Genomic DNA, 22,067 nt, shown 5'->3' on the forward strand with positions numbered 1-22,067 from the left:
TGCTCAGATTTCTTCATAGTCCAACTCTCACATCCATACATGACCACTGGAAAAACCATAGCCTTGACTAGACCTTTGTTGACAAAGTCAACATGTCTCTGCTTTTTAATTTTCTGTCTAGGTTGGTTATAACCTTCCTTCCAAGGAGTAAGCGTCTTTTAATTTCATGGCTGCAGTCACCATCTGCAGTGATTTTGGAGCCATGGAGGGCAAGGAATAAGGGAAGTCCCTTGCCAGAGATTACACACAGGTCTAATCAAGGAACTCTGTCTACTATGAAACAGAATCTTCCAGGGTGTCTCTCCCAGGAGTATTCCACAGTGACTTTGATGTGTTTCCCTTTGTTCCATTTTCCAAATTAAGAGTTATTTGGGTATCCTATCTCCACTACACCATTATAAATGGACAGAGCAAATACAGTAAGTCCCTTACATATGAATGAGTTCCCTTCAAAGAGCAAGCTGCTAAGTCCAACTTGTTCATAACTTCAACAAAGTTAGCCTATGTGCCCAATTAACACAATCTGCTATGTATCACAGCTTTTACACTTGCTTCCTGGGCTTGAAATTACGATGCTGTAGTACTGTACAGTAAAGTACACAAAAACACGACCACTTACAGAGGGTACGTGCAGGTGACAATATACACTAGACACGTGAACTTACGTGACTGGACGTGCAAAGGCACACTCGCGTCTTTGAAAGTTCTTATGCAGGGGAGTTATATAATCTGTCATCAGTTTAAAGGTGGTCAGACTATGAGGAGTCACATCTACAACTGACAGACCTTGACAGAGATCCTGGATTTTGCACTGCATCAGAACTGGACAAAGAGAGGCTGAGTATGTTCTATGTATGGGAAGAGCTGGGCACAGATACTTCACAGCACAAGAGGGCTGTGGCCAAGGCTGCTACCACCTTATCCTCTGTCTGCTTCCATAATAAAGTTGTAGCTGGAACACGGCTTCCAGCCAGGGGTTACATTTCTCAGCAACTCTTGCATCTAGGTTTAAGTAAATTCCCACACCCTTGGGAATGTGAGAAGACAGGAGCCATTTCCAGGCAGGCCCAGCCCATAAAACCCTGCATGTGTTCACCAGGCACTTTCTGCTGCAAATCTGAATAGAGAAAACTAATGTGACTTGAAAGCCATGGCTGAAAATGGCAGAGAAATCCCCAGCTCATAAAGCCTACTAGTTTATAATGCTCACCTCAGAACCATTAGCTGGAAGAGAAAACTTCCATATATTTAGGCACTGTGTTTCTTGTTAAAAGACTTTAGCCTAACCTAACCTAAAAAATCACAACCACCTTTCTCCTGACAATCTTGGATCCTTGTCTTTGAATTCTTTGCTTTTATTTTTTAAAGTAATGTATAATATCATTGTTTTATTTAATATAGTATTCCCTTAAACATTCAGTAACTGATACTTAAGTAATCCTGTGGCTTTGAACAACCCTGAATATACCACACTGCACCACTATATGTATCCCAGTTACTTAGGCAAAACACACGCAGTTTTTGAAACAGCTTTTTATTAAACAGCAAAGCGTAACTGCAACACAATTTTAAATGTTTGAAAATTAGGTCACAAAGAGATGCAAAATGTTTGCAGTATGACTATTATATATTCAAATAGCTAAAGTCATCAAATCTTACACCAATACAAACATAAGATTATTTCATGATTAGCCTAAATTTAATAACTATAAACTATATTAGTGGATTTCTTTTCCTATTTAACATTTTAATTAACACTACTGATTTCCTTACCAAATGGAACCTACTCAACTAAATTTTAAAAAACGGTTAAATGACTAAAATTCTGCAAACCAGTAGTTGGGTTGCAGAGATGTCTGGGAGAAGTAGATAAAATACTGAGAAATCATCAATTAGTTTACATGTAAAACTCTCCCATCTTATTCATGACTCTGATACTAATCCACTCTTAATGGACTTTGCAAAGTTGATCTGCTGGGTACTACAAATAAACCTGAGACCAAACTCTATTCTCTTCCAGGTGTGGTTTACATAAGGTTAGCCAAACTTAACCCATTTTTAAAAATATTCCTTCCAAAATCCAATCTGTGCCAGAGAGAACATAAATCTGGAGTAGAAACATTTGCAGTGGTTACAGGTACTTACCAAGTACTTTTCCCATCCTATTTCTATTTTTCCTCAAAAATTTCTATTTCAAACACACACACAACCAGAACTCATCTTTTCAGATACCAAGTGGGTTATTTTGTGCAAAGGAAGTTTTTAATAAAAAATCTTCCCCATACCATAATTCGAAGAAAAATCTTCATTTTTATAGCCTCCATTTTCAATTAATGAAAGAGAAAACTACTATCCTTACTACTAAACATAATAAATTAAGCCCTAACTGAGAAAGTATCTTATTTTGGTTAAGTTTCAACAGTTAGAGTTCCAACAGTTAGAGTTCAGACTACTCTCCTAGATGATTAGCTACTGAAATTACTTTTTACAAATGTGAAACCAATTTTTTCCTTAGGGGAAGGAAAAACAGCAAGAAAGCAAATGGAAAAGAGGCACACGATGGTAGACAGGGTACATAAAGCTGTGCATTCAGTACATGATTTTGGTTACTTTTTCACAACACAGTAGTTATTTGCTTGTATCTCTATGCCTACAATATAAGACAATGCTAACCCTATAGATCAAAACAAATTTGATAAAACATTCATTTTCAAGTTTCATAAATATATGCATTTCTAATTATAAAGTCTCTACATTTGCACATTTTCATAGACTAACATAATACACAAACTCATGGAAGTCTTCTGTTATGCTCTTAATTTTGCCTAGATCTGACATTATCTTCATAAATACTCAGTGAAGCCACAAACAAAAGTACTATAACTTTTGGGATCTATCCAAGTTTTAAAGAAAAAAAAGATCAGCAGCAATTCCATAAGACATAAGAGATATCAATCCCTTATTTTCTTTTGCTTTTTGTGTCAGTTGTTTGAAAAACACTAGAAGCTGACATGAGATTTTCTATATATTGTCCGAGAACTTGGTTTTCTGATTTTAGCTTCAGATTTTCTTCCTTAACTGCATCTACTCTTGCAGACAGATCTATATCAAAAATTAAAAAGTGCATTATCAATAAAGTGGTGACAATGACTTCATATTACAAAATGCTTATCAAAATTTACTCTTAAATACCACAATCCTGAGTTTTCTGTTTTTAAATTCAGACTACTTTAGACGTTATATAAACAAAGTAAGCTGAGTATGAATCAATAGCCAAAATTCCTAAAAAGAGATATCACATTAGGTTAAATGTTATACTTTGCAAACAGCATTTTTGTTAAGTAGTTAATACTTAAAATGGCTGTTTTTTAAAAATATTGTTATGTGAATTTGGTTCATATCTTAGCATCATAAAACCATAATTCTTTACTATAAGTGTTTAAGAAAATGTAGGTGAACATAACTAAATTTACATACTGGATATAGGCAGTCAGTTTCCAAACAATTCATCATTTTGTATTTTTGCATTAGCAAGAAATTCAAAAGAGCAGGCCCTGAGGATGAAAAGAGATACTACGTCTATTCAGTCACTCAGCAACTAAGTTACTCCATGCCTTCTAGTAGACAAGTACTTTTCTAGTGACAATAGTAACAAAAAAGGTCCCTGCCCTTACCCAGTTGACACTGTAGTGTGCATGTGAGCACATGTACATTTAGGGGCCTCAGGAGAAAAAGCAAGAAGGATAAGGATCATAGGAAGCAAAGGGAAGTAGTCCTACAGTGTAGCCAAGGACAGCTATTCTGATTAAGGAAATTTCACCAGAAACCTAAAGGAAGTGAGGGAACAAGTCACACAGATATGCAAATGACTAAAGGTTGAGTCAAACACGGGGAAACAGCAACTGCTAAGGCCCTGAGGAGAAGCAAGGAGGTTGGAGTGTCTGAGGCAGGATGACTGAGTAGTGTGTGACAGGACTCTGAGAGGTAAAAGGGAAGTAAGAGACTCCCAGAGAGGGACCTGGCTTTCATTACCCGGAGTGACATTAGCCCTGGAGTGACATGATCTGCTCAACCTGATATAAAAAAACCACCACCGCGTAAATTCATCCAAAACCAAAAGGTATTTTGGTGGTGCAACTGACTTTATACAAGACATTTAGAAAATGAAAAGACTCAGGTAAGTTCCCTTATAATCTCTGAGGCTAATACACTGTTTTTACTTTCATGTAAACTTTATTAAAGTGGACTTAATAATACCATGCAGGAACTTAAAAGAGGTGCTCCTATTATGTTAGACCTTAAAGAGGGAAGCACAAGAATACTACCTGACTTCCTTATTGAGACAGATCTGTGTTTTAAAAATCACAAGTCAAAAAAAAAAAAAAGAAAAAAAAAAAAATCACAAGTCAAAGCTACAGGCAGGAGAAACAAACTATTGAAGTAGACTTTGAAGTTTATACATTTTAAAACTGTCTGTGCACAGTAACAAAATTTAGCAACACAAATGCTTACAATTTCAATACCTGGGTGTTAGTCAAGAAAACTACAAAATGCAAGCTAACCTTCAAGTGTGTGTTGGAGTTCCAACACTTGATTAATAAGTCGTGTTTTTTCCTCCAGTTCCACCTGATTTTCAGCATCAACTGCTGTAATGAAAAGGTTCAAATTTACTATTATTAACTACCATTTGTGTAGTATAGCACATAAAAGATCTGCACAATGTTTTACATTTATTATCTTCCTTGACTTATACAAGAGCCCTGTAAAATAAAAGATGGATCCCACATCACAGATGACAACACCAAAGTAAAGTAAAGTGTTTTACCAACATCTCGCAGTTAAAGAATGGAAGCTGCCTTAAATTCTTTCTAGAACTAGATAGGATTATAAATAAGTACAACTGGCCAAGATCCAAGCCTTCCTTCTAAATACTGCTTCTCTGCTCTTTCCATTGCTTAATAAAGCCATGTGTGTGCCACAAAATATATAAAAGGGAAAACAAAGAACATACCATCCATGTCAGCATTCATCATCTTCGGTAACAAACTTCTGTGCCTTGGATACAAAATTCTTGATGAATGGTCTGCAGTAAGAAAAACAAACATAGATATCACTCAGTCCAAAAAAGATATTAAACCTCCTTTACACATAGCATTATTAAAGAATTAACTAAGTACAAATGGAATAAAAATAATGTTTAATAAAACTACCCAATTTTTCCCACTTAGCCAGCATTAGAGCTATTCTCCCTTATATCTTTTACATATGGTTTTAATTCTCTGGTTCTTTGTACTTCAGAGAAAGTTTTAGGTAAGACATGTAGATGGGTATAGATGCACGCACACACACACACACACCACACAGATGACCCTTCAACAAGGTTTTGAACCATGCAGATCCACTTACACTCAGATTTTTTTCAATAAACACTACTACAGAACTACTCGGCCTGCAGTTGATTCAATCTGCAGATGCGGAATTGGATATACGAAGGGCTGACTATAAAGTTTTATGTGGATTTTCAATTGTGTGGATGGTCAGCACCTCTGATCCCCTTGTTGTTGAAGGGTCAACTGAATAAATATGTGTGTATACACACACACGTCTACTGATACATAAATCCAAATAGTCTGATCACAAAAATGTTTCTCAAAAATTCTATAAGTTATTCAGTCCTTTTTAGTATTTGAAGACCACACAAATTACTCCTCTCCATTCAAAGTGTCTTCATAATTGAAGAGGAAGGGTGTTAGCAGTGAAAACTTTATCTGGCCTTTGCCCAAGAGAAGAGCACTTTTATACCACTTCAACTACTTGTCTGGGAGGGACGACAGAGGTAACAGTCAAAAGCAAAAGTGAGTGACTTTGGGACTGCTCAGCAACAACAGCCATCAACTTGGCTATTTCCCCTGTTACATAACACAGGTACCCCAGGTTTTTTTAAGTTTTATTTAATGCCAGTGCACTTGTATAAAAGACCTACATTAGGACCTGTTTTTGCTAAACAAAAAAGATCTGCGAGCGTTTTTGCTTTCATGAAAAAAGGCAAAAAACAAAAAAAGCCTTCAGTGTTTGTTTAGCAGCAGGGTGTTAGAGACAGCGCTCACTGTGAGCAGTGAGTGATACCACCAAGCTCCTGCCCCGAGAATACACTCGGCATCTCAGCCTCAAGCTGCCATAGCTCTAAGCTGTGTGAGCATCTAAACTGTGTCTGTGAGCATCTGTCCTTTATCTCTGTTCTGTCCATCTGTTAGCAAGGTGTGTCCTAAGATAACTGCTTCATCACTTTATGCCATCTCAGCTTATAAGAGGTAAGGAATGCTCTCCTTTCAGAGAGTAGGGAGAAACCTGTATATTAAATGCTCCAAATATCTAATATTCAGTCTTTTTTAAAAATACACCTGAAATAGGATTTTCATGGCAGCTGAGAAGAGATGATACACAAGTCAAAGTAACAGATAAACACAAAATCAATGCACTCGATTTTAAAGTCAGATCTAGTATAGGGATGGGTTATACTTCTTTTGCCTCTGTTTTCATCTAATACCAAAACCAAAAAGTCTTCCATAAAAGCAGAGTGTTCCAGACTGGTTAACGTAGTAGGTAAGGAAAAGAAGCCCGTTTCTGAAATTCTGGCCACATATATCCAAACAATCGAAAAATCTACGCATGGCTCATCAACAGCTTGACTTTGTCTGAAAAAATTTAAAAAGGCAGTAAAAAGGGCTGGAGGGGACTTATTAAAGGAAAAATTATTCTCAGAAAAGCACATCAAGATTGGTGTGGAAGAAAAGCACAAAATCAGGGCATGAGGAGAGTGCTACAGAATATATCACATAACCCAAGAGAGCACTACTCACATCACAGTCCATGTAAGACTGCCCCGAGGACTGAACAACGCAAAACCTGCCCAACCATACATAGCATCCCTGTGCAAAACGGCATTCCCCTTTAATAAAGCAGACCAGAGCATTATCAGCTGTCTCTACATGACAACAAAAAATAGACAAGTAGCCTGTTTTTCTTACTGTGATGTGATCAAATAGATCAGTCTCAAAACACTACTAGTATATATTCTAAGTCTTTCAGGAAATTTAGAGTAATAAACATTTACTATATATATGGGATCAAAAGATTTGTTGAGCTCTTCATAGCAAAGTATTTTAGCCATGGATTTTATTTCCTTCAAAATAGGACCAATCCTCAAACTTTGCAATGCCTAAATTAGCACAGTAGTATGTCATAATATGCACTCAACACAAGATTGACTTTTTCAACTATAAAATTCTTCTTCTCAATCTATAGTTACTATCATATCAATAAAATTCTGTGTCAAGTGTGTTCTTAAAAGAGTTCATTTTCAACACCTGCGCATACACATAAATCCAAATCTGACATGAAAAGAGAGAGAGTCCAGGCCAAAGTATCTCAAGTATGGGAACAATGAAATAAACGTGGGGTGCTAAGGCTGGTCTGCTCATCCAAAATGTACCTTAGCTCTCCACGATGGATACAATTGTCTGGGATTCCTCAATTCTGACCTAAGCTGAACTCAGCTCTCATAAAACATTTTCAAAAAAAAAAAAAAAAAGTCACAGTAAATTTTGGTGTCTATTTTCATCTAACCTTGGTCAGTAAAAAAGAATCTAGAATTATTTTGATAATTTAAGTCCAGGGAGCAGAAGTATGGAGGGAACGAGGATCCAGAAATGTGGCAAATATTAGTACAGACCCATTTTCAATACCCACACAGTCAGCTGTAACAAAAGGCTATCATCTTACCAAATACACCTCGACCTTCTTTTCTGGCACGGCCAACAGGAGCATAACATCCTCTTCATAAGAGGCAATTTGCGTGAGTGCTAAGTCCCTTTAGTCGTGTCTGACTCTGTGCAACCCTATGGACTGTAGCCCACCAGGCTCCTCTGTCCATGGGATTCTCCAGGCAAGAATACTGGAGTGGGTTGCCATGCCCTCCTCCAGGGGATCTGACCCATGGATCAAACACACATCTCTTGTGCCTTCTGCACTAGCACATGGGTTCTTTACCACGAGTGCCCCCTGGGAAGCTCAAGAGGCAGTTTAGCACAGTGATTAAGAACATGGATTTAGACAGTTACTGCTGTTCAGTCACCCGTAGTGTTACAGACTCTTTGTGACCCCATGGACTGCAGCACACCAGGCCTCCCTGTCCCTCACCATCTCCCAAAGTGTGCCCAAGTTCATGTCCATAGCATTGGTGATGCCATCCAGCCATCTCATCCTCTAATGCCCTCCTCTCCTTCTGCCCTCTAAGTCCCTCCTGGATTTAGATTACCTGGATTCAAATCCCACCTCTCCTATTTATAAGATCTGGAACCTCAGGTAAACATCTCAGTCTCAGGTTCTTCATCTGTAAAATGAGGTTAAAAACAGTGCACTTCACAGTATGTTGTGAGAATTTCACGAGTTGATATATATAATGTGAGTATTGTTGCAGTCACATTATATATGGAGCCACCAGGGGGAGCCCCATATATAATGTGACTGCAACAATACTCAATAATGTTAGCTACTGTCCTTTTCATTATAGGGGACTGGAATGCAAAAAGTAGGAAGTCAAGAAATACCTGGAGAAACAGGCAAATTTGGCCTTGGAGGACAGAATGAAGCAAGGCAAAGGCCAATAGAGTTTTGCCAAGAGCACCCACTGGTCATAGCAAACACCCTCTTCCAACAACACAAGAGAAGACTCTACACATGGACATCACCAGATGGTCAATACTGAAATCAGACTGACTATATTCTTTGCAACCAAAGATGGAGAAGCTCTCTACAGTCAGCAAAAACAAGACGGGGAGCTGACTGTGGCTCAGATCATAAACTCCTTATTGCCAAATTCAGACTCAAATTGAAGAAAGTAGGGAAAACCACTAGACCATTCAGGTATGACCTAAACCAAATCCCTTACGATTATACAGTGGAAGTGACAAATGGATTCCAGGGATTAGATCTGATAGACAGAGTGCCTGAAGAACTATGGATGGAGGTTCGTGATATTGTACAGAAGGCAGGGAGCAAGACCATCCTCAAGGAAAAGGAATGCAAAATGGTTGTCTGAGGAGGCCTTACAAATAGCTGTGAATAGAAGGGAAGTGAAAGGCAAAGGAGAAAAGAAAAGATATACCCCTTTGAATGCAGAGTTCCAAAGAATAGCAAGGAGAGATAAGAAAGCCTTCCTCACCAATCAATGCAAAGAAATAGCAGAAACAATAGAATGCGAAAGTCTAGAGAGCTCTTCAAGAAAATTAGAGATACTAAGGGAACATTTCATACAAAGATGGGCACAATAAAGGACAAAAATGGTATGGACCTAACATAAACAGAAGATATTAAGAAGAGGTGGCAAGAATACACAGAAGAACTGTACAAAAAAGATCTTCATGACCCAGATAATCACAACAGTATGATCACTCACCTACAGCCAGACATCCTGGAGTGCAAAGTCAAGTGGGCCTTAGGAAGCATCACTACGAACAAAGCTAGTAGAGGTGATGGAATTCCAGTTGAGCTATTTCAAATCCTAAAAGATGATGCTGTGAAAGTGCTGCACTCAATATGCCAGCAAATTTGGAAAACTCAGCAGTGGCCACAGGACTGGAAAAGGTCAGTTTTCATTCCAATCCCCAAAAAAGGCAATCCCAAAAAATGCTCAAACTACCGCACAATTGCACTCATCTCACACGCTAGTAACGCTCAAAATTCTCCAAGCCAGCCTTCAACAGTATGTGAACCATGAACTTCCAGATGTTCAGGCTGGATTTAGAAAAGGCAGAGGAACCAGAGATCAAATTGCCAATATCTGCTGGATCATTGAAAAAGCAAGAGAGTTCTATAAAAACATCTACATCTGCTTTATTGACTATGCCAAAGCCTTTGACTGTGTGGATCACAACAAACTCTTGGGAAATTCTGAAAGAGATGGGAATACCAGATCACGTGACCTGCCTCTTGAGAAATCTGTATGCAGGTCAGGAAGCAACAGCACTGGACATGGAACAACAGACTGGTTCCAAATTGGGAAAGGAGCAAGTCAAGGCTGTATATTGTCACCTTGCTTATTTAACTTATATGCAGAGTACATCATGAGAAATGCTGGGCTAGATGAAGCACAAGCTGGAATCAAGATTGCCAGAAGAAATATCAATAACCTCAGATATGCAGATGACACCACCCTTATGGCAGAAAGTGAAGAGGAACTAAAAAGCCTCTTGATGAAAGTGAAAGAGGAGACTGAAAGAGTTGGCTTAAAACTCAACATTCAGAAAACTAAGATCATGGCATCCGGTTCCATTACTTCATGGCAAATAGATGGGGCAACAGTGGAAACAGTGACAGGCTTTATTTTTTTTGGGCTCCAAAAATCACTGCAGATGGTGACTGCAGACATGAAATTAAAAGATGCTTGCTTCCTGGAAGAAAAGTTACGACGAACCCAGACAGCATATTAAAAAGCAGAGACATTACTTTACCAACAAAGGTCTGTCTAGTCAAAGCTATGGTTTTTCCAGTGGTCATGTATGGATGTAAGAGTTGGACTAAAAAGAAAACTGAGTGCCGAAGAATTGATGATTTTGAACTGTCGTGTCGGGAGAACTCTTGAGAGTCCCTTGGACTGCAAGGAGATCCAACCAGTCAATCCTAAAAGATCAGTCCTGAATGTTCATTGTAAGGACTGATGCTGAAGCTGAAACTCCAATACTTTGGCCACTTGATGCAAAGAACTGACCCTGATGCTGGGAAAGATTGAAGGCAGGAGGAAAAAGGGATGATAGAGGATGAGAAGCTTGGATGGCATCACCAACTTGATGGACATGAGTTTGAGCAAGCTCTGGGAGCTGGTGATGGACAGGGAGGCCTGGCATGCTGCAGTCCATGGGGGTCACAAAGAGTTGGACGCCACTGAGCAACTGAACTGTATCTTCTCTGCCTTTTAGCTCTAATACAAGTCACAAAAAGAATTTTAGAAAAAAAATCAGATGGCCCAACTGCCTCATTTTTACAAATAAGCCAAGGCCAAAATGATAATGGCTTACCCAAGATCATAGTAGTAGTTACATAGAGCCAAGACTACATATAGTCAACGTCCCAGTCTAGTTTTTCCCACATCACCACTGGTATGCTCACATCAGAGACCTGAGCTTTTGAGACTTTTCTCTGATATCCGCAACCACTCACTTTTCTACATCTAAAACTGATTTTCATCATCTATGATCCACTTATTAATGAACTAGTAAGACTATTAAAAGTCACTGTGCTTTAATATACTGTTTTACACATATTATTAGCTCATGAAATCAAAAGGACATGGCAATTTATAAATGTGGACACAATCTCAGAAAGACTATGTATTTTGTCTTAGATTTCACAGCCAAAGTCTGTATCAAGAATTTGAACTCATATTTAACTATAAAATCCTTGCATTACACAACAGAAGGCACTTTAATATGGCCTTAATCTAAATTTGCAAAACATTTTACAACCCTTGATGTCAAATTTTCTTGCTACTTCTGCTATCTAAAAACCTAAATGTAAGTTTCATAAGATGCATCGACTATCAGCAAAGTTTTTTCAGGTACCTTCAAATTCTGACTTGTTCTGGTTAAATAAATCCAATTTTAAATTCCGCAAAATTAAGGGACTGATTGCCCAAACAAGGATTTGCTCATAAACGAGATCCCCAGAGTAGCTAGCTATACTGGCTTTAATCAATGCATGAGAACAGGCACAGAATATAAAAGCGAAGCTTTGGATTCTCAGGTACAGATTCAGCGTTGGAAACATAGCATCTGTCCTTAATATTATTACGTCATAGTACCAGAATCGATACATTAAACAACAAAACCCTGTCTTTCAGGGATGTCTCTTGTTACTCCTCCAATCCTAACTCCCCTAGATGTGTCCATCAGGACCTTGAGAGATGCTCAGTGAGAAACTAACCCAAGGTCTACTTTCAGAGCCTGAAAAGATGCCGCCAATCCTGGTTTTACCGCTCACTTGCCTCCCTCCCCGCCTGGGCGTCCTCTTCCCCCATCTCCGAGTTCTCAGCAGGTCCAGGAGTGCCAGGTCCCATCCCACCCGAACACCCCCTCCCACAGTCCCATTTCAGGGCTGGACAGAGTCCTTAGACTCCGGAGCGGCGGGGACAAGGCGACAGGAAGTCTGCGCGAAGGATCGCCGGCGACCCTCCACAAAGGAACCTCAGTGCCCAACACTGAGAGGCTGAGACAGAGAGGTTGCGCAGGAGTTCTCCGGGGAGCCAGGCCTCAGCCGCTCACCAAATGCCCAGGCGCTCTTCCCGGGTCCCCGATGCGCCGGCCGGCGTCCAGCCCTCCCCGCCCTCCAGAGGCTCTCAGCAGTATCGAGGCCGCAATTCCAGCCGCCCGAGGCCGGGCCCTTCGAGGTCCACGACTACCCTCACCTGCCTTCTGAGACGCCGGCAGGGGGAGGGTTCAGCAGGACGCCTCAGGCCTGAACACTTGGACCAACTGGCACCGGCAGCCCCGCCCTCTCCGCCCACAGAGCGTGCGCTGAGACAGGAGTCCCGCCCCTGCCCGGCCTGTTGCCAGCCAATCACCACTCAAGAAAACACGCCTGCGCATTAGCTTCCCGACGCCCCAATCGTCCTATCCTAAAGCCTCAGGATCCACCTTTGCCATAACAAAAGGACAGTGGTATCCAATCAGAGTTGAGATCGCTGTAGGCGGGTCTGGGAAAAGCAACAGCCAATGACAGTACCTTAGCTAAGCTAAGCGTGTGAAAGCCAGTCCGATAGAGGCAGCTTCTCAAGTCTCAGCGGGTCCCTGAAAATGGGGTCTAGGAATCTGTGGAAAATTCTGACAGCTGTCAGGAAGGAGGTTGGTAAAACTGAACCCTGGGCCAGAGAGTGAAATCCTTCAAATTTAAGACAAGGGCATGTGTGGACATAATAGCAGAGAAAGTACGGTGGTTTTCAATTCTAAAAGCAGACTTTGCCATATTTTTAATTTCCCAAATCGGAAAGCTCTTAAGTGTAACACTAATGGGTAGTTCATCTTCGTATCTTCCCCTTATTTAAAATCCATTAGTGCGCCCGATCACTTAATAATATTTTAGAATTGAGAAAATACCTTAATACTACTTTGGTATAGAGCACTTTTGCTCACTTTAATAATATTTGATCCTCCCAGCAACCCACAGAAAGAAGCTTAAGAGTAAATTAATGTCCTGCTCAAGGTCATAGACACAGTGTGAAATGCTGTGTGCGAGCCTTTGGGATGTAATGTTACCGACTTGATACCAATCACACATACCCAGCACGTGACACAAAGCAGCATCCTGTTTTGTCGTTGTTATTGTTTTTCCAATTCAAATGTGTTTATTGTTTAATTTTTAATTTTTTCTTAAGTTATGAATGAAAGTATGATAACACATTTACAGGACACTGGGAAAATACAGAACAAAGTTACATATAGTTCCACTATATGTTACAATGATTTTTTTAAGTAGATGAATTAAAAAATTTTTGGTTGGAGTTCCAATAACAAACTCTCAAAAGTTAACAATGAATAGACAGAAAGTAGAAGGATATAGTAGGCCTGAAAAGCACTATGAACCAATTAAACATAATGAAGATTTATACAGTTTTCACACAACAGTAGGATACAAATTCTGTTTGAGTTCCCATAGACTAAAAACCATATCCTGCTTGTTTTTAACATTTTTTTTTTTTTATTGTTTTGGCATTGACACTCTCTCCTGAGTTGTAGGGATGAGGCTTACATCTACTTGGTTTCTTGACTTTTTACTTCTAGCACAGTTTGCTGACCTTGAGCCTTACTTCCTTTAAGGAATATATTTTAAAAAATTTTCCATTCAGTGTTTGAGAACTATACCTTCCACTGGAACTAAGATGGACACCATGAAGAAAATTTACTAGACTTCAATGCAGGAACTAAGTAAATGGGAAATAAGAAAGGTTCAACATAAGTCTAAGAGTGTCAAAATGAGAGACTAGAGAGGATGGGTGTGGGCAGCATGCAAAGAATAATAACAGAATTTTTCAGGGTTATGGAGTGATTGAGTTAGAGTCAAGAAGCACTTATTCTTGAGCAGAAATTCCATACCTGGATACATTGTGGTGAAACTGCAGAACAGTGAAGACTAAGAGAACTTTTTAAAAGCAGATTTTTCCCCCTAGATGAACAGGTTTGCGGGGGTGTTTTTTTTAATTTTAAATAGGGTAAAACATACATAAAAGATTTACCATGTAAATAACTGTTTTAAGGTGTACAGTTCAGTAGTGTTAAGTACATTCTCATTGTGCAACCAATCCCCAGAACTCTATTCATGTTTCAAAACTGAGACTCTATGCCCATTAAACAACAACTCCCCGCTTAACCTCTACTGCCAGCCCCTAGCAACCATCACTCTTTCTGTTTCTATCAATTTGACTATTTTAGGCACCTTATTTAAGTGGAATCATACAGTATTTGTCTTTTGTGACCTATTTTGCTTAGCATAACATTCTGAAAGTTCACCCATGTTGTACTTGTGTTAGAATTTCTTCTTCTTTAAGGTTGAATATTAGTCCATTGTATGTGTATACCACATTTTATCCATTCATCCTTCAGTGGACACTTCAGTTGTTTTTAACTTTTAGCTATTATGAATGCTGCTATGAATGTGATATATGCAAATATCTATTTGATACTCTGCTTTCAGGTCTTTTGAGTATATAACCACAAGTGGAATTCCTAGATCATATTGAAATTATATTTTAAAAGCAACTTTTTAAAATGCAGTATTAACACAAGGACAGACATAAAGAAAGTTAGAAAGTCAAGTGCCTGTACCTGGAAGTTGGTATCCAATAAAGGTGTTTGGTAAGGAAGAAATGTTAGTGAAGTTGTGGGAAAAACTTGTTTTCTCTTCTTCGTAGTAAAATTGGCACAATAACTTTGTTAATGTGCTATAGAAAAGATAGATTATGGTGGTTTTAGTTAAACTGGCTATTCATATAAAAATATGAGATTAGATCCTGATTTCACACCACAAATAAAATTGAATTACAAATGAAGTAAATATGCAGTGTGAAGTAAATATGCATTCTGAACTTTTAGGAAAAAACAAGTATCTTTATGACATCACCATAAGGAGGAATTTGTTAAACCAGACAAAACAGTACCATTCGTTAGGAAAAGATTTTAAATTTTGATTGTTTTATACACAGAGAAGACATTTTAAATAAAGTTAAAAGCAAGCCACAGACTAAAAGAATAAAGTTTTGAAAATATAAAGAATCCCAACAAAGATAAAAAATATATTCCAATAACATAAACAGGCAACTCACAAAAGAGGAAGACTTAGTGGTCAGAAAGATTTTTTTAATGTTTACCTTTACTAGTACCGGGGAGATTGATATTAAAACAAGATAAAGGGATCAGTTCATTAAAAAGATACAAAATCCTAACAGCTACAAAATGGCACTGAAGCAAAAACTGATAGAACTGAAATAAGAAACTATCCCACAACAGTAGTTGAAAAGTTCACCTCTGTATCATTTGTAAAACAAATGTACAGAAAATCTGTAAGGATACAGATCCCCGGTCTACAGCTTACCTTCACGTTAGACTCACCTGGAAATCTCCTAATGACTTCAAAGAAGAGTGATTAAATGATACATCATCCCACCCTTATTAAAATTTTAGTCTTTAGGGTGGGATAGTGGCATTAATACTTTTGGAATTTACAAAGATGGTTTCAACAGAGTGCAGACAAATGTGGGATCTATTGATATAGAAGACCTGAATGAAAACTCTTATCAATATATTTAACCTATTTGACATTTCTAGAACATTCCACCCAATAACTAGAACACATGTCTTCTATTTAAATGCTCATAGAATATTCACCAAAATGGACCATAAAACAACCTCAACAAAGTTTAAATGATTGAAGTCATGACAAAATATTTTCTCTGCCCCCAAAGAAATTAAACTAGAAATCAATAACAAAGAGGTATTTTTTAAAAACCCAAGTAATTGGAAGTTAAACTACATGCTTCTAAACAAAATGTGAGTCACAAGATGTCACAAAAGAAATTAGAAAATGTTTGTAATTAAAATGTAAACATCAGATTTATGAGATGCAATGAAAGCAGTACTTTGAGATATTTCCTTACCATTAAATGCTTATATGAGAAAACAAAGGAGGTCTCAAAATAAGAATCTAAGTGTTCACTTGAAGAAATTAGGAAAAGAAGGACAAATTAAACTCAAAACAAGCAGTTGGAAAGAAAGAATATAGAGCAAAAACTAATCATGTTGAAAAACTTTAAATTAGTAGAAAAAAATAAATGAAATCAAAAGATGGTTCTTTTAAAGGAACAATAAAATTAAAAGCTCTAGGCAGAGTTGTCTAGGAAAAGAGAGAAGACACTATAAATGACAGATTATCAAGAATAAAAGAGGGGGGCATCATTATAGATTCTATAGACATTAAAAGGCTAATGAGGGACTATTAAGAACAACCTATGCCAATAAGTTTGATAATTTAGATAAAATGGACAAATCCCTGAAAGAAAAAAAAAATAAAAAGCTCAATCAACAAGAACAGATGATACGAATTTTAAAATTTATCTTAAATTTAAAAATTTTTAATTTTAAAATTTATCTGTTCATATTTTAAAATTTATCTGTATTTTGAAATGTCATTACCAGGTTAATCTTCCCACAAAGGATACTACATATTCAGATGATGTCACTGGTAAATTCTTCTATTTTCAGAAATTTTATCAATTCTCCATAAACTGTTCCAGAGAATAAAATGGAAAGAACACTTCCCAACTCATTTTATGAGAACAGCATTACTCTGATACCAAAAGTAGATGAAGACATTAAAAAATATAAAACTGAACATAGACGTGAAGTCCTCAACAACTTACTAGGAAATCAGATCCATCAATTGTCCCTAGACAGGGAGCCTGGGCAATTGTGATGTTAGCCCCATGAGTTTCATTTCTCTCAGTAACCATGTTCTAAAGCTGATTCTAAAATTCATATGGAAATACAAAGAATCTACAATAGCCAAAACAATTCTCTAAGAACAAAGTTAAAGGACTTATGCTACCTTATTTTAAGCTTTATTATAAAGCTAAAGCAATAAAATAAATGGAGTGTTGGTATAGAGATAGACATATAGATAAATGAAACAGAATAGCATCTAAGAATAAACCTACACACATTACATATGGTCAGTTGATTTTCACTATGATACCAAGATAATTCCATGAGAAAGGATAGTTCTTTTTTCAACAAATGGTGCCAAAAAAACCCGGATATCAGTATAGGAAGACAAAGAATCTCAACCCCTACTTACGTCATACACAAAACTGTAAATTCAAAATGGATCTTAGACGGAAACATTGAGATACAGTTATACAACTTCAAGAAGAACAGAGAAGAAAATCTTTGTCTCCTAGGTGTTAGCAATTTTTTTGAGAAAGGTCACAAAAATAATAATAAAAGAGAAAAGATTAATTGAACTTTATAAGAATTAAAACTCCATGTTCTTTGAAAGGTATCATTAAGAAACTGAAAAGATAGTCACAATACATTGTCTAACAAAGGGCTTGAATTTGGAATTTCTAAGAACCTTTTAAATCAATAATAGAAAAACTCCCAATGAAATAATGGAATACTTGCACGTGTGTGTTAGTTGCTCAGTCATGTCTGACTCTTTGCGACCCCATGGACTGTAGCCCACCAGGCTCCTTTGTCCACGGAATTCTCTAGGCAAGAATACAGGAGTGGGTTGCCATTCCCTTCCCCAGGGGATCTTCCCAACCCAGGGGTCAAACCTGGGCCTCTTGCATTGCAAGGAGATTCTTTACCGTCTGAGCCACCTGGGAAGCCACATTGCAGGCAGAGTCTTTACCACGGAGTCACTAGGGTAGCCCAGTGGAATACTAGTCAGCAATAAACAGGAACAAGCTATTAATATAGATGAACCTGAAATAGATTGTGCTGAGTGAAAATAGCCTGATGAAAAATGTATAGACTGCATGATTTTGTTACTATACAGTTGTAGAAGAGACACAACTTATCTACTGTGTAGAAGTCAGATCAGTGGGTGCCTGGGGTTGAAAATAGGTAGAAGGTTGATTGAGAAGGGGCTGGTGGGCGCTTTCTGCTGTAATGGAAATGTTCCATAATATCTTGATTGGGGTGGTGGATACACAGTGTATACAATTCCCAAAAGGTATCTTCTGTAACTTAAAATGTATATATTTGATTATATGTTACTTTTCCTCACCAAAGCTGATTTCTTGCTTTAGTGAACTACCAGCCAGGTTTCCTTAAGGTTTGTGGTATGCTTGGTATGCTACATGTGATATTTTACTCAGTCCTCGATTCAGTGATCTAGGGATTATCAACCCCATTTTACAGATGAGGAAATCAAGGCTCAAAGAGTGTCTTGTCCAGTATCACACAACTCGTAATAGACTGAATTAAAACCTATCTTTTTACCTGGAAAATGAATATCATAATACATACTCTGTTGAATTATTAAGATTGCTAGAACTAAGTAAAAATAAAGCACTGCCAAGACTTTCCAGATTGAGGTGACATTGGAACCACAGCCCAAAGAAGGTGGTTTGGAACTTACATCTTCAACCTAACCAACACAAATTCCTACCAAAACAAAAATATCAGCATTCTCCTTGGTACTTAAATAAGACCTAGGGTCTCATAATGTTGTACACAAAATGTCCAGGATCCAATCTGCAGTTATTCAGCTTATGAAGAACCATGAAAATCTCACTTTATGTGAAAACAACACAGCAACTCTGAGATGGCACAAATGTCGAAGTTGTACTGAAAATATTTTAAGCAGCTATTTAAAAATACTTGAACAAGCAATTATGAAAACTCCTGAAACAAAAGTTATAATTGAAAGTATAAGCAGCATAATAAAAGCTATAAATAGGACCCAAATGGAAACTGTATAACTGAAAAATAAAATAACCAAAATTTAAAACTGTCTACAAAGATCCAGTGGCAGGATGGAGATGAAAGAGAGAAGAACGAACTGGAGGATATTTCAGTAGAAATTATCCAGCCTTCAAACAAGGAGAAAAATGGTTGAAGAAAAAAATAACAAACTCAGAACTCAAAGATGACAAAAAAGACCTGGCATTTGTGTCATCAGAATCATAGAAAGAAAGGAAAAAGAGTGTGGTACTGAAAAATATTTGAAGACATACTGGCTTTCCAAGTTTGGCAAAAGACAGTTTCCCAGGGGGAGGGGATGACCAGGAAAATAATTTCTAAAAGGCTTTGGGGTGGGGCATAGTGAAAAAGACTGTTGAGAAATACTGATCTTGACACTGGGCACCAATATTATTAACAATACACAGAGAACCTGGCAGATGGCATTTACTTCCGTGGTGTAAGAAGACTGCACCACCAATGAAATAGTCTCACAAAAAAAAATTTTTTTTTAATGCAGCCTGACCTGATCAAGCCCACAAACTAGCAATTTAACAGGAAATACAGAGAACAGAGAAATGTGTTAAATCTACTGTCTGGATAAACATCGAAATCTGATAATGGAACAAAACAGCAACAAGTCAAGAACAAATAACATGAAAAAACCAAACAAAACAAAGTCCTTTTGTTTAACAAATAAATTGCACTGGAAGAAAAAAGAATGGAAAGAAGACTTGTAGATAAGAAGACACTTAAACTACATTTTAAAAAGCAGACCCAAAAACCCCCCTATGGTTTATCTTGGATACACCCTTGGAAGATAAAACTATTTTTAAAATGAAGGAAAATGATTACTAATAAGTAGTATATGGTAATTCTAGAGCATTCACCTTTTTAACATTTCAGTATCAAACATGTATCTTGCTAGAGAATTTGAACTTAGAGAAAATCTTTAGACAAATTATCTGAAGAAGATAGCATACAAAAAGGTAACCATAATGTCCGAAGCAACATGTCATTCACAAAAGATTGCAAACTGGATAAAACAATGTTGCTGATAATTAAGATGTGTCCTTGAAAGAAAAGGAAAAAAATCTTGAAATGGCAAAAAGTGACAAAAAGAAACAGTACATCCAAGTGAATATAAAAAGGGTATAGAAACCTTGGCAAACTTTATATGAAGTAAACTTTTGTTATATTGTTTCATTTGCATTACATTTTTCAGTTAAGAAATCATTTAAAAATAGCCACAAAATTCCCTTCTGAATAGGAAAACATTCAATAGAGACCACTGAAATTGCATAGAAATAACTGATCATAAGATGATCATTCATGTGATCTGGAATGTGCATATATTATAAACTATATAAATAAAAGCATAAATTAAAATATTCTTCATAGAGAATGGGGAACTCCAAATTGGAAACTATCATTTATCATTACAAGGCAAAATATTGTGTGAGGAAGAAATGATAAATAATAAAATAGAGAAACTTCCAAGTTCATTTTGATGTTCTAGTCTGACATACTCTCATCAAGCTCATAAAAACTTTGAACTTGTTTTTAGTAATTAGAGGGTTCTAAACATACCGTGGATATTTTAAAGTGAAATATGCTAAATGGAACATTTTGATAACTTTCAAGTGTAACCAGGTGTGTTCCTCATACTTTACACTCATTAATTTGCAAAATATGTTTGATCTCATTCCTAAAAAAGAACTCACATTTTCCTTTTTACTTTTTTTTTCCCTTGAAAGGTTACTAAATTCATTGGAGAATGAGTGTTGTCCTGAATTTGGTGAGTAAAGAATATATTCTGCTTGTTGAAACTTGATTTCAAGACTAGAATTAATAGTATGCTATAGTGCTATTTGGTAAATTAAGTTGTTTTTGTATACTTTTCTGAAGATTATAATTTCCTAATAATAACCAGTAGTTGGCTAATTTGAAGAGAATCATTTCATTCATTTGTTCAATAGAGAAAAATGTAAGAAATTACCAATGTGTTTTTAGTGTTTCTCAAGTGAAAGTTCAGAATTTTAGGGTCTCCTTGGAATCAAGATTTGAACTTATCAACAAAAATGAAAACAGTAAGGAATGAGTCTATGCAGTCTTGATGCTTATTTTTCTCCAGACTGTCTAATCAATGTTTCCCAAAGATTGTTGCTTCTAGCTCTGGTTGAAAACAATGAGCTTTTTAAATAGTTCTGTATTTTCTTGGGGCTTCCCAGGTGGTGCAGTGGTTAAGAATCTGCCTGTCAATGCAGGACGTGGTTCTGTGAGTTGGGAAGATCCCCTTGAGAAAGAAGTGGCAATCCACGTTAGTTTTCTTGCTTGAAAAACCCTATGGACAGAGGAGCCTTGTGGGCTACAATCCAAGGGGTTGCAAAGAGTCAGACATGATTGAGCGACTGAACACACACACACGTATTTTGTAATAATAGAAAAATATGAATAACACAATTAATCCTCAATTTGCAGATATTGTTTTGAACAAAGCTAAGTTTGAAAGTGATGTTAATTGAATGGTTAGATTAACGTGGCAAAAATTGCAACACTGGTATGCAAATGACTGGTTTGGAAAATCAGGTCTATCAATAGGGCAGCAAGCACTGGTCTGAAGAAGAGAAAATCCGGATTCAAGCTCTGACTCAACCTATATGTATTCATTCAATTCTTCATATAGTCACTAGTTTAAAAGTTTAATGTTCATTAGCGCTAGATGCTGTAGTTGTTTAGTCGCTCAGTCGTGTCTGACTCTTTTGTGACCCCATGTACTGTAGCCTGCCAGGCTCCTCTGTCCATGGGATTTTCGAGGCAAGAATACTGGAATCAGTTGCCATTTTTTTCTTCAGGGGATATTCCCGACCCAGGAATCGAACCGGAGTCTCCTGCATCAGCAGATGGATTCTTCACCACTGAGCCATCTGGGAAGCCCAGATGCTATAAAGTATCCAAATATTTGAAATTGACTGTAAGGCTGTGGGAGATGAGTCACTTTACCATACACCTCTGCTTCCTCAGATGAGAGACTGAGATAAAGTTGATTCTGCTTCT

General features: G+C 37.4%; 1 protein-coding gene and 1 long non-coding RNA gene across 7 annotated transcripts in view; one reads left to right on the plus strand and one right to left on the minus strand.

Moving 5' to 3' along the window:
• Positions 1-1,518: 1,518 nt before the first annotated feature.
• The window catches only part of SCOC (short coiled-coil protein), a 38,614-nt gene continuing 18,065 nt past the window's right edge, over positions 1,519-22,067 (minus strand). The window contains exons 1-4 of one of the 6 annotated variants that reach the window (XM_043485905.1): positions 12,461-12,574; positions 5,012-5,083; positions 4,563-4,646; positions 1,519-3,102 (exon numbers count right to left, since the gene is read on the minus strand). In XM_043485905.1, the coding sequence (XP_043341840.1) occupies positions 2,960-3,102; positions 4,563-4,646; positions 5,012-5,033 (249 nt within the window). In that variant the 5' untranslated portion in view covers positions 5,034-5,083; positions 12,461-12,574 and the 3' untranslated portion in view covers positions 1,519-2,959. The other 5 variants (XM_043485896.1, XM_043485911.1, XM_043485880.1 and 2 more) reach the window with 5 other exon arrangements.
• LOC122452392 overlaps positions 12,794-22,067 on the plus strand; it is a 123,719-nt gene continuing 114,445 nt past the window's right edge. Inside the window, exons 1-2 of the long non-coding RNA XR_006272675.1 lie at positions 12,794-12,896; positions 20,768-20,808. This is a non-coding gene — a long non-coding RNA (uncharacterized LOC122452392). The remainder of the gene's footprint in view (positions 12,897-20,767; positions 20,809-22,067) is intronic.

This window comes from Cervus canadensis, chromosome 1, assembly GCF_019320065.1.
Source record: "Cervus canadensis isolate Bull #8, Minnesota chromosome 1, ASM1932006v1, whole genome shotgun sequence".
Taxonomy (NCBI): domain Eukaryota; kingdom Metazoa; phylum Chordata; class Mammalia; order Artiodactyla; family Cervidae; genus Cervus; species Cervus canadensis.